This window comes from Mirounga leonina, unplaced genomic scaffold (assembly GCF_011800145.1).
Source record: "Mirounga leonina isolate KUSES-001 unplaced genomic scaffold, KU_Mleo_1.0 Mir_165, whole genome shotgun sequence".
Taxonomy (NCBI): domain Eukaryota; kingdom Metazoa; phylum Chordata; class Mammalia; order Carnivora; family Phocidae; genus Mirounga; species Mirounga leonina.
Window position 1 is genome coordinate 81,460,495 of NW_023270415.1, and position 13,695 is coordinate 81,474,189.

General features: G+C 51.7%; 1 protein-coding gene across 3 annotated transcripts in view; it reads left to right on the plus strand.

The window, feature by feature from the left end:
- The window catches only part of ZNF696 (zinc finger protein 696), a 5,209-nt gene extending 4,326 nt beyond the window's left edge, over positions 1–883 (plus strand). For all 3 annotated transcript variants that reach the window (XM_035012054.1, XM_035012053.1, XM_035012052.1), the window contains one exon: positions 1–883. This exon is cut by the window's left edge and continues 536 nt beyond it. In XM_035012054.1, coding sequence (XP_034867945.1) covers positions 1–360 — 360 coding nt within the window. In that variant the 3' untranslated portion in view covers positions 361–883.
- Positions 884–13,695: the final 12,812 nt, after the last annotated feature.

Consider the following 13,695-nt stretch of genomic DNA (forward strand, 5'->3'; position numbering starts at 1 on the left):
CAGCGCGCCCACCGCGGCCAGAAGCCGTACGCGTGCGGCGAGTGCGGCCAGGCCTTCAGCCAGAGCTCCAACCTCCTCCAGCACCGGCGGGTGCACACGGGCGAGAAGCCCTTCGCCTGCCCCGAGTGCGGCCGCGCCTTCAGCCGCAGCTCCTTCCTCCGCGAGCACCGGCGCATCCACAGCGGCGAGAAGCCGTACGCGTGCGGCGAGTGCGGCCGAGCCTTCAGGGCCCTGTCGGGCTTCTTCCGGCACCGGCGGGTCCACAGCGGGGAGAAGCCTTTCCGCTGCACCGAGTGTGGCCGCACCTTCCGCCTGAGCTCGCACCTGATCCAGCACCAGCGCCTCCACGGCACAGACTGAGCCCCCCGCGGTGAACGGGCCAGGACGCGGTGGGCACAGCACCCGGGGAACTCCGGCCGCGCTGGAGGGCTGTGTACTTCGTCCCACCAGCATGAGGAGGATGAGGGAGCAGCCTGGTGCTTTACGTTCTTGCCATGGGGAGGCCCCCAGTGCCTCCACGGCCCCCCTGCCCAGCCGTCGGAAGAGAAGGAGGAGTCCGAGGGAAGGCTGCTTTAGAGTGGGGAACGCGGGCTTCCCCAGAGGAGGGAGATCTCAGGAGGACGTGTATCCACTGAAACTGATTCATATTCCTAACGCTTTGCTGATGGATAATTCACGTATAGTGAAGTGCATGACCTTAAGGGCTGGGTTCTATGAGATTTGACAAATATAACCTGTTTTGACCTTTAGAACCACCATGCTATCAAGATAATAGACTATCTCCATCGCCCCCTTAGCCTCAGAGGCAACCAGTGATCTCGTTTCTGTCACTATAGTTTTGCTTGTTCTAGAACTTTACGTAAATAGAATGATTTAACATATACTTTTTATGTCTGACTTCTTTCCCTCTGCTTAATGTTTTTGAGATTTATCAGTATTTCTTTGTTTCGCTTTTTATTGTTGCTGTTGTTTTCTTAGTTCCATAGCACTTTTTTTTTTAAGATTTTATTTACTTGACAGAGACACAGCGAGAGAGGGAACACAAGCAGGGGGAGTGGGAGAGGGAGAAGCAGACTCCCTGCCGAGCAGGGAGCCCTATATGGGGCTCGATCCCAGGACCCTGGGATCATGACCTGAGCCGAAGGCAGACGCATAATGACTGAGCCACCCAGGCACCCCAACATAGCACTTTTTAAAAGGCAAGAGTCACTTTTTATTTTGTATAAAAGCTCTGTGTTTGTATCTGTGTCTCCATCCAAGCAGGAGCTCCCATAGCCAGAATTGTTTTACCACAGCCCTCGATACAGAGTATGCCAAAGCAGAATATACTCCACCAAAGAGTGTCCGTGAAATATGTAGGGGAGTGTGTGAAAGATGGTTTACAGAGGAGACCACAGGCTCAGCCAGAGGAGGAGAGAACACAGATCTGCTGTGTTTTCACACCCATTTCAGGGTATGCAGCTTGCAGAACTCTGCTCAGCCTCATAAAGGCAGTACAAGAAAAGGACGTGTAAGATTCTTGTACTTTTTTTTTTTAATTTAAATTTTACTTAACATACAGTGAAGTATTGGTTTCTGGAGTAGAATTCAGTGATTCAAGATACTTGTACTTTCAGGGCACCTGGGTGGCTCTGTTGGTTGAGCATCTATCTGACTTTTGATTGGGCTCAGGTCATGATCTCAGGGTCATGAGATTGGGCCCCATGTTGAGCTCTGTGCTTAGCATGGAGCCTGCTTGGGATTCTCTCCCTCTCCCTCTGCCCCACCCTGCTAGGGTGCTCTCTCTTTAAAAAAAGGAAAAAAGAAAGGTATTTGTACTTTCAACAAATGTTTCCTAAGCACTTACTTGTCCAGGCTCTCTGCCACTGTGCTGGGAGAGACAAAACCAGCATGACACGAGCATTCAGGGACTTTACAGGTTAGAGAGTGAGACAGGCAAGGAAAGCCAACTATGTAGTGCCCAATAAAAAGCCCAGTAACAGAAGTACCTCCAGGGAACTAAGAGCACAGGAGAGAGGCACACACAGATGATCAGGGCAAGGGAAAAATTGGGAAGAGCTCCCAGGAGTGGTGATTCCTAAGCCGGTTCTTCAAAAGATTTAATCAACAGATGGGCTAAATGTTGTGTACAAAGCAGAGGTCAGGGTGCACTAGGGGGTGTGAAAGGGTATGAGAAATGTGTTCACTCATGGAACCTTGGAATCTGCAGTCAGAGAAGGCAGAAAGTAAAATTTAAGTGAATTCACTATTTATAACTTAACATTTTACAGCACATCATGACAGTGTCATGGATACGGATATGTGTTATATGCCAGGTAGGACTGGTGAAGTATCTTTGTTGCACGTCCTAGAACTCTGCCATAATGAATTGAGTGAGATCATCTTCTTGAAAGTTTACTGTAATGACTAAGATCGATCTGAGCAGTCACCTGGCCATGAGTCCTAGGGTCCAGCTTCATGATCCAGATCTGTGCTGGTCAGGCTGTGGTTTGATGCCATTTCATGGTTATCATCTGCTCTAGCTTAACTACTGATTGTGGGTTATTTTGGGTCCTATAACTGGCTGGGACCTCCAAAACAGCAGTACAAGTCTAGGGCTCTTGTGGGCACCTATTTCTTTTCCGATGTGAGTTTAGGGCAAGGGTTGTGCAGCCTGTAGGGGCAGAGTTGCCCCCAGAGTGGACTCAGTGGCACCACAGCTACTGGGCTGCTGACTCTTGGGCCAATGGTGAGGTGGAAAACTGAGCCCAGGATTCCCAAGCTGAGCCCAAACCCTCAGATAGGCTGAACGGTCCCAGGTTCGTGGTCCCTCTCAGATACCAGGAGAAGCCAAAGTCATCAGTCTTTGGAGGAAATCTTCCCCTACTTAGACCTGTAGTATTACTGTTTATAAGGTCAAGCAATGAGCTGAGATCACCAACCATATAGGAAGGTCTCACTGAATGAGGGTCAACAAAAACAGCAAACAGTAGACATAAACCTCAAAGAACTGCAGATAATGAAATAGCCAGATAATGCAGGCAAGGGAATAGTTATGTATGAAGTATGTACAGAAATAAAGAAGACAATCACAGCAATGAGAAAGCAATAAAGGACTATCAGGCATGGACGGGCAGGGTTTTTAAAGAACTTTTAGAAATGAAAAATATAATTGTTGAAATAGAACTCAGTGGGTAGGTTAAAAAGCAGATTAGACACTGCTGAAGAGAGCATTAATGCAGTGGAAGATACATCCAAGGAAATCAGACACCACACAGATGAGATGAAAAATCTAAAGGAAATGTGAAAGGATTTGTAAAGCAGAATAAGACGGTCTAGCATGGGCCTGATGGGAGCCCCAGGAGGAGAGAGGGTGAAGGAGAGGACACCCAGTGAGGCCCTGTGATGACACGCCCCATGCTTATGCAAATTCCAACTTTATCAGCAGCTGGCTGCCACAGCCCACCCAATCCCTACTCTCCAGCCAGGCCCAAGCTCTCATCTTGTGCAGGGTTGAGAATGGAGGTGAAGGTGAGGTCAGTCAGGGAGAGAGCAGCCAACCCCACCTGGGGAAGATGAGTATTTGCATTCCCAGTTTTAACTGGCCCCGTCTCCCCTTAATCAGGCCAACAAAATAATCAATGAAAGGAGAGGACACTGAACTCATTACCAATACACTGGAAGTTCCAGCGATCCTCAAGACCCAGAACCATCACCTTCAACACATAAGCCACAAAGGACAACTGTAAACAAGTTGTGCCAATCGACAGCTGAGACACCTGGAGGGGCATCCGTGCAGGCTCCTTTCATTCTTCACACGGATGAGATTCTGCACTTTACGGGACTGAATTTTTTTGGACCCCTCCATTTATAGTGTTCCTACAAGCTTTTCTTTATTTAATGAAAAGCATAAATCCACACATCTGGGAAGCATAATGTATATGAAGCAGCATAAATAAAGAGAAATCCACACCTGCACACAACACAGTGAAAGCACAGGCCAGCAGGAGAGATCTTCACATCGTCCAAGAGGAAGGCTCGATCACCCACAAAGTAGCCACCGTCACACCATCGGCGGACTTCCCAAAGCAACACAGAGGTGGCAGCTGGCTTAGCCTCTTCGACGTGCTGGGAGGAAACACCTGTCATCCCAGAATTGCATGCCCAGCAAAATTAGTTTTCATAAAGAAGGTGAAAACAGACATTTAATATAAGATCATTTATCACTAAGGAACTTTCACTGAAACAATCTCTGAAATTTATGCTACAAAGAGAAGGAAAATGATTGCAGAATGATGGTCTTAGATATGACATAGAGTGGTGAGCAAACAAAATGACCAATATGAATGAGGTCCAAACACTGTATAAAAGAATAATGTCAACTGAAATACCAGACAACGGCATGTCCGCTAGAAGGGGGTGTAAATGTTCTAAGATCCTCCTACAGGTGGGAAGGGGCATAAGACCTTAATTTTAGACATTGATAAATATGTGTAGTATAATTTAATGTTGATTAGTAAATATAAGCTTTATACATTTCCAGGCCAATAGAAAAATGCAATCATTTAAAGTGAACAACTACTATCAGTTAAAAGCATGAGTTGGTAAAGAGAAAGATAAGAAAAGGACTGGGCAAATAATCACAGAGCGAGATGGCAGAATGTCCATAAGCACAGTACGTCTAACTGGAGGAAACTTCCAGTTAAAAAATTAACATGGGTAAGAGGAGTCTGTTACTCAGAACCACAATATAAATGAAGACAGAAGTAGGTGGAGGCGTGAGCCCGCCAAGGGAGTGGAGTCACACGCAGGCAGCCGTGGAGATGCACTGGGACGCGGGCAGCCGCTAACGAGCTGCCGGGAGTCTCAGGTCCGTCCCAGGAGCTAGCGAGCCATCCCCGAGACAAGACAAGGAACTGACGTGCACTACAAACCCTCAAAAGCCAGTGCGCTCAAGGGCTCGAGCGCCAGTGAGCCTCACCTGTGCCCACGGGCCTTCGTCACCCCTATGTGGTGGGAAGCTAGTCATCACCAAGCACCTGAGGAATGTTTCTGATGTGCAAGCGAGAAATCAAACCAAAGGAAAAAGAGATGGTGCAGGAAATGCAGAACCAGTGAACATAATGATGATTAGTGACCTGAGATCGAAAAGGAACTGCGTCCGTTGAAAAGGAACTGCGTCCGTTAAAAAAGAACAAATAGTATTTTAAAAGGAAAAATTCAAAACAAACCCTAGAAGTTAAATGGGATATCCACAATTAAAAACAAATTAGCAAGTTGGCTGAGAGGTGAAGTGAGGAAATCTTTTTTTTTTTTTTTTTTAAGATTTTATTTATTTGACAGAGAGAGAGACAGCGAGAGAAGGAACACAAGCAGGGGGAGTGGGAGAGGGAGAAGCAGGCTTCCCGCCGAGCAGGGAGCCCGATGTGGGGCTCGATCCCAGGACCCTGGGATCATGACCTGAGCCGAAGGCAGACGCTTAACGACTGAGCCACCCAGGCGCCCCGAGGAAATCTTTTTTTAAAAAAGGAAAAGGCGAAGAGGCAGGTGAGGCGGGAGACAGATTAGGGCCAGCAGGAGTTCTGGGAAAAACCAGAACGTGGTGGGAGTGGGATGGCCAGAGACCCCATCTGATGCTCCCCAGGCCTGACAGACCCACGTCACCGCAGTGGAAGCACCTGTAGCTCCCCACAGTGACAGCCTGCACGACGCTGTGCGGTGCCCCTGGCCGCAGGGAGGCCCAGCAAGCACCCGCGTGGCGGACCACACAGGGGTGAGGAGACTTCTTCACAGCCGTGTCACACATAGAAGACAGTGGAACGAAGCTCTAACAGTTACACGAGAAAATAATTTGCAGCCTAAAAGTTGACGCGTATTCAAATCATCAGGCGTGATGGTAGTAGTAGAACGGTATTTCCAGACATGCAAGTTCACCAAAAATGTCTCATGACTTCTTGTGGAAATGTTCTTCAGGAGACGCAAAGAGGAGATCCCCAAAACAAGGGAGTAACTGAGAAAGAGGAGTAAGAAGGCTCCAGTAGACAGGGGGTCCTCCCCAGGACGCCAAAGACCAGCCCAGGATGCGTGGACAGTCTCCGTCTCCTGGGAGGAGATGCAGAGGTCTGTGACCAGTTTTAGTTTCCCACAGCACACCCTGGGGCACAATTGTTTACCGTCTTTCCACACGCAAAATACACTTACCCCTTTTCTGGCTCCCAAAGTCTCAACCAACTGCCAAAGCAGACACAAAGCCTAATCAACATCTGATTTTCATCAGGTCTGGAAGTAGAGGAGAGGCCTCTTGAGCCAGAGACCTGTCAACGAAAAAGAAAAATTATCTGACCCCTCGCAAGAGAATTTTAAGACCCCTCCCATCCCATGGCCCCCTCGAGCTACAGAGCCTGGAGGGAGAGCCTGGCCACAGGCACTTGGCAGCCCTGCTGTCCTGTCTGTTCAGCATGTCTGAGGGGTCCCTGCCCAGAGTGGGGACAGAGCATGGGCCTGGGGGTGGCACACAGGTCTCTCACGGGACGATCAGACCCTTCCCTCAGTCAGGGCTTGGAGTCCACCCTCTTTAGGGCCCCCCTCTGCCAGTGCCAGCACCCCGCATACCCTTAGGCAGGTTCCACGGGGGGGCACAGAGGGGAACACAGCACGGCCCAGCTCCTGGGCAGGCAGCCAAGTGGCACAGCCCCCCACCCATCTCTCTGAAGAAAGCCTGAGAGGCAGCTCAAGACTCACCAGCTGGTGGAGGGGACACGCTTCAAAGGACGGGCCACGGCCGTCGGCGACCTTCTGTATAATGGCAACAAATGCTTGCACAAGCAGTTCATTGCACAAAATCCCCAATATTGCTTTAATAGTGAAAAAAACACAAAGTAAGTTGCAATGAGGCAGAGACGTGCACTCAGAATTCAAGGTCTTCGCTTGCCAAGGCAGGAGCCCACGCAAACTGCTCCCTGCACATCTCGTGGATCTTCTCCACAGACAGCCGCGCCTCTCAAACCTGCAGAGAAGACCAGGGTTCTCGGGAAGAGCCCAGCACACGGGTCAGGACACCAGGGCTGCCAGGCAGGACGTGCTCCTCCTGCCCCACAGCACAGCCACCCCTCCAGGGGTACAGAGGGACCTGCTGGGGCCAACTTCCCCAGCACAGCCCAGGCAGCCAGCATGTGGGGCTCACAGGCGACCCGGCCATGCTCACACCCAGCAAGCAGGCTGAGTGCCCCCTGGCTGGGTGGATGCAAGCAGCCTGATGCTCAGGGTCACCCTGTGACACTGGGCTCCATGTCCCAGAGCTCTCGAGGAGGGAGGACACATGACAGGGGACTTGGCATCAGACGGTCAGGGGGGTGCCCATCCTAGGAAGGACCTACGCTGACCACCGGGGCACAGGGGGCCAAGCTGGGGCCCATGAAGCAGGTGACACTGATCTGGAGGTCCAGGCAGCTGAGCTCTCCTCCCTGTCTGGAGCCTGCATGCTCAGTCTCATGAGCTGTTCCTCCAGCTTCTCCAGCAGCTCCCCACTCTTCTCAGCAGTCTGGCAAAGTAGGGGAGGGCCATGCTTCCTGACCTGGCCCCCGCCCGCCCACCCCAGAGAGGAGGGAGAAACCCCAGGAGGCAGGGACCCTGCCTGCACCACCGAAGAGCCCACAGCAGGATGGAGGCAGAGTCATTCTGGCTCAGACTTCGCAGAGAGGGGAAGTGTGGACATCTGAAACGCGACAGGCAAAGGCCATAGCCAGAGAGAAAAGGAGCGAACAGAAGAGCCTTTCCATGCCCGAGAAGATGCTCAGCTCTGTTCCACTTTTTTTTTTTTTTTTTTTGGTGGGCAGCAAAGCAAGGTTTATTGAATGACAGTGAAGGGACAGTACAAAGTTCCGGAAGGGGAGGGAACCCAAGAGGGTTGCCCTCTGTTCACCTTTTTTTTTTTTTAATTTATTATTTTTTTAGGATTTTATTTATTTGAGAGAGTGACAGAGAGCATGAGCAGGGGGAAGATCAGAGGGAGAGAGAGAAGCAGACCCCTGCAGAGCAGGGAGCCCGGTGCAGGACTCGATCCCAGGACCCTGGGATCATGACCTGAGCCGAAGGCAAACGCCCAACCATCTGAGCCACCCAGGTGCCCTGTCTATTCACCTTTTAAAAGAAAATCAAATGCATCAAAACCAAGGCCTGCTTTCCCGGCTCCACAGGCCCTGGGACGGCTCGGGGCAGACGACAGCAGTGCATGTGGGCTCCGGCCCCAGTCCTCCTCCAGGAACGCAGGCCCCAGCTCCGCCCGCACACGTGCGAGTGGACATGCTGCTGCACTGGCCAGAGCAGCCCCAAGAGCTGCTGTGGCCGCTCAGCTGGAAAAGCGGGCATCTATCCCGAGTGGTCAAGAGGCGTGAGCTCTGCGTGCAGGGGCCTCTCGGGAACAGCGGCAGCAGTGAAGACTCCAGGGGCCTGAGGGCAGAGGGAGGACAGAAGACGCTGGGCTGCTGCTTCTGTGGAGAAGAGGAGGGGAGCAAGTGGGGGACACACACCTGAAGCTCCCCAGCAGCTGCCTCTGGGGATCTGGGGTTGGGGGTGCAGTCTTGTTCTTCACTGAAGGGGAATATTCTTTGATCTAAATGTTTGACGTTCCTCATACACACACCCCACTACTAAAAACTCCCCTCTGGGGCGCCTGGGGGGCTCTGTCGGTTAGGCCTCCAACTCCTGGTTCCAGCTCAGGTCGTGATCTCGGGGTTGTGGGATCGAGCCCCACGTCGGGCTCCATGCTCAGTGGGGAGTCTGCTTGAGATCCTCTCTCCCTCTGCCCCCCCCAAATAAATAAATAAACCTTGAAAAAATAAAAAATAATAAAAACTCTCCTCTGCACCTGAGGACACCCGTCACAAGGGGGAAGCTTCCAGGACCACAGCCACGGCAATGAAGCATAAAGGGAACTCTTCAGTACAGGAAGGGTGAGGCCGGAGAACCAGGACAACTGTGCCGACAAGTTAGGTGACCCAGGTGAGATGGACAAGCTCCTGGGAAGATGCGAACCACCACCTTGACCAGGGAAAATGGAAAATGTGAATGAATAGGCCTGTAAGAAGTACAGAACGTGAACCAGTAACTTCAAAACTTCCCACAAGAAAAGCGCAGGCCCAAAGGACTTCACTGGTGAATCCCACCGAACGTTTAAAGAAGAATGAACATCAATTCTTCACAAATTTTCACAAAACAGAAAAGGAGGGAACACTTCCCAACTCTGAGACCAGCATTACCCTGATGCTGAAACTAAAGACATCACAATAAGACCATAGACCGGTCTCCACTGTAAACACAGAAGCAGAAATCCTCCACACGGCACTAGTAAAACAATCCAACAATGTGCAAAAAAGGTTCTACACCATGATCAGGTAGGATGCATCCCAGGGACGCAAGGATGGCTCACCACCCAACAATGAATGGAATACACTCCGATCAAGAGGAAAGAGACAGAAACACACGCTCATCTCAAGAGATGCAGAAAAAGCATCGAGTGCAGCTGAACACCTGCTTTCCTCTGGTCGTCCAGAGGGTAGGCGTGTGCCAGGCAGAGGGCGCCTACATGCCCAGCCCCTGATCTCCCTGGGCCCCGAGTCTCCAGGGAGCGTCCTGAGGACGGCGTGCCCCGTGGGTGCCACAGGTCGCTGGGGAGGGGAGTTCAGCATGTCCTGCACGGCTCCGCAAGCTGATTTTGCTCTGTACCCTCTTGCTGTACAAAGTCAGAGGGGTGATTCTGCGCCAAGAATCACTAAACTTAGGGGTGGTCTTGGGGACGCTTGACGGGGGTTGCTCTAAGAGTGGGATTCCCCAGCACTCAGACTCACCGGCTGGTGGCCAGAGCACTATTCTGAAAAGGAAGGATGTGGGGTGGAGCAGGACATAGCGCTGGTGCCTGGACGGCCATCGAGTCGTCTGCAGTGTCAAAGACCGGCAGAACCGCCACCTGTTGTGAGCTACCTGGGGCTCTGGGAATGAAAGGTCTAAGCCCAAGACAGTGGGCTTGGATCCTTGGGCTGCTCTGGCCACACCATCTCACGGGAGGGAGACACGCAGCCCAGGTGACGCTCGGGGCTTCTCTTCTCCCGGTGGGAGCAGCAGCCCCCCAGTTCCCAAGAGTGAGCTTTGGATGCGGCAAAAGCGTTAAAAGTTCGCATTGCTCTCCCCTCCGGGTGGGAGGGGGAAATGTCGGATCAGTTCCCTGGCCTGGAACCAAGGGGCAGACTCAGAGCTGCTGTGCGCTCCCAACTTCCTGTTCCAGCTCCATCTTCCCAGAAGCCAGACGTTAGCCTGGGAGGACTGTCACTGTCGGGGCTGAGAGCAAACTCACAGCAAGAAAACATGGAATTTTTGTGACAAGTTTCTTTTGCGGCTACTGCATCCACACGTGTAGAAAAAATTGATTCAAAATGTTAAATGCTTGTAATTTCATAAACGCTAGAGGGATCAGCAAGTGCTGAAGAAGCTTGCTCAGGCTGACGGTCTGAACGCCAGCCAACAGGGCAACAGATGCGTGTTTACACAGCGGAGGACACCAGCAGTGACCAGCAACCCGGGGACAGGCCGCACTGGTGCCCGCTGAAGGAAGGCCCGGGGACAGGCCTGGGAATGCTCCTTCTCAGGCTGCAGGCTGTGGGTGCACATATATGGAAAATCTGAGCCGTATGCCATGGTGAGTGCAGACTCCCACAGAACTCAGTGCTTTTCATGAACAAGGACAGAAAAGCTTCACGGAGCACCTTATGTTCAAAGAGCTTGCCACCAAACGTTGCTGTTCCCTGGGGGCCAGCAAAGGCCCTTCCTGGCCTCCCGCACCCCCCTCCCTGCAGCCACACGGTCCTCGCGGGTGCGCGACGCACGGTCCGGGCAGCTCCATACCCCTGCTTCTCCAACACTCCTGGAAGACCAGAGACCAGGCAGGGAAACGTCTAAAGAGCACTCGGCCGTGTGGAAAAAACAGGGTGGCCTCTGAGGGCCCAACCAGACCACGAGAGGCAGCAGCCAACAGCAGTGCAGCCCTGGCGTGGCGTGGCGTGGCGTGTCCGAGCCAGCTGCCATGGCCACCTGTCCTGCGGCACCTCCCTCCGCCAGTCGCTGAAGAAGTTATTTTGGAAAACTTTTTTTTTAAGATTTTATTTATTTGAGAGAGACAGAGAGAGTACAAGCAGGGGTAGGGACAGAGGGAGGAGAAGCAGACCCCCACTGAGCAGGGAGCCTAAAGCGGGACTCGATCCCAGGACCCCAAGATCGTGACCCGAGCCGAAGCCAGCGCTCAGCTGACGTAGCCACCCAGGCGCCCCTGGAAAACTTCTTTTGTTGTATATTCATGATCCAGTGATTTCCCATAAAATGTGGCAACCTCCCCAGCAGCTCAGCACAGAGCACGCCCAGGCTCATTGTCGTCGTCGGGGACACAAGCCCGCCCGCACACCCCCTGCAACCCTCACAACCCTCACCCCTGCCACCAGTTCTCCGGCTCTCACTGACACCTAGTGGCTGGATCCCAGCACCCAGGCAGCCCCGGCCACGGGCCGGGGGGGGGGGGGGGGTCACCAGTCCAGGGTGAGCCATGCAGCCGCTGGCTGGACGCACACTAGACATGACCTGGTACCCGCTGTGTTCACGGTCTGCACAATCTCTCTCCCGTCGGCCTTCTAAAACCAGGAAGTGCATTCTAGCTCGGGCCGTGCTCCATCATCAGGATAGGATCCTGAGGCCACTGTGTTTTCAAATTCAGACTACGCAGGTTTTTTAAATGACAGTGTGGCAGGTAAAGGCTGTAAGATCTCCACACAGATGCAGAAAAGGGACCTGACAAAATCCAACACCTCTCATGATAAAAACAAACACACTCAACAAACACAAGAGCACATACAACAGAATGAGATAAAAGGCACCCAAACCAGAAAGGGAGAAGTAAACGGTCTCTCTTTCCAGATGGTGTGACTGTGTAGCTAGAAAACCCAAAAACATCTACAGAATTACAAGAGCTAATAAGTGAATGCAACCCAGCTGCAGGTACAAGGTCAACACATGAAGTCAGTTTTGCGTCTCGACACCTATAACAACCCAAGAAGAAAATCAGGGGCCAACTCCATTTGCAACAGTACCAAAAAAGATAATACCTAGAAATGAATTTAACCAAGGAAGTGAGAGACTTGCAAACTGAAAGCTACAAAACACTGCTGAAAGAAATTAAAGATCTAAATAAAAGGAAGTTCATCCCATGTTTGTGGGGCGGGGACTTCATTGCGCTAAGATGGCAATATTCCCCAAAGTGATCTGCAGATATAAGCCAGTCCCCACCAAATTTCCCAAATCCTTGCGGAAATTGACAACTCAATTCTAAAATTCACACAAAAATTCAAGATACGGGGTGGGGTGCCTGGGTGGCTCAGTCGTTGAGCGTCTGCCTTCGGCTCAGGTCATGATCCCAGGGTCCTGGGATCCAGCCCCGCATCGGGCTCCCTGCTCGGCGGGAAGCCTGCTTCTCCCTCTCCCACTCTCCCTGCTTGTGTTCCCTCTCTCGCTGTGTCTCTCTCTGTCAAATAAATAAATAGAATCTTAAAAAAAAAAAAAAAAAAACAAGATACCCAGAGTAGCCAAAATAGTCTTGAAAGAGAAAAACAAAGTTGGAGGACTCACACATCCCGATTAAAAAAATGCTTCATCAAGCTTCAGTAATCCCGACAGCGTGGTGCTGGCACCAGGACACACACAGGGGAACAGAGCGAAGCTGACCGTCCAGAAACCAGCTCCCGCAGCGACAGCGCCGACTTCCCCCCGGGCGGCGAGGCGCTCCACAGGGAAAAGGCGTCGTTTCCACAAGTGCGGGTGGACTGTCCACATGCAAAGAAGAACAGCCTTCACAAAACTCACTCAAAACTCATCAAAGTCCTCAAGCTAGAACGATTGCACGCGTAGAAGAAAACGCAGGTGCACATCTTCATGAGAGGTCTTCAAGTATGATATAGCAAAAGTACAAAGATCCAACAGCTCGATTACACGCGTCGAAACGTAAAACCGTTGTGCTCCACACAATACCGTCAGAACCCACAGAAAGAGAGAAAAAGCTTGAAAATCGTTTAAGAACATATAAAACGCTATTACACCTCAACAATGATGACAAATGGCCTAATTAAAAATGGGCAAAGACTCTGAACAGACATTTCTCCGAAGAAGATGAACACACGGCCAGCAAGCACATGTAAAGATCAACATCTTGGGGCACCTGCCAGGCTCCGTGGGTTAAGAGCCAACTCTTGATTTCTGCTGAGGTCATGATCTCAGGGGTGAGATGGAGCCCTGCCTAGGATTCTCTCTCCCTCTGCCTCCCCTCCCCTCACCCCCACTCGCTCGCGAGCACGCTCTCTAAAAAATAAATAAATCTTTAAAAAAAATAAAGATGAGCGTCCGGTGTCTGCCGATGTCTGCTCCTTAGTGGCCACGTGACCTTCAGCAAGCACTAAACCCGGCCGTAGCCTGGCGTCCTCAGGCTCTGAGAGAGGCCAACAGTACCCACCTCACCGAGGACGGGCCAGAAGCCGTGCAGCCGCAGAACACACGCATCATCAGTGACGGCCCACCCCACAAAACCCACATTTGGGGCGCCTGGGGGCGCTCAGTCGGTTGAGCTTCTGATTCTTGGTTTCTGCTCAGGTCATGATCTCAGGGTGGGGGGATCAAGGCTTGCCGGGC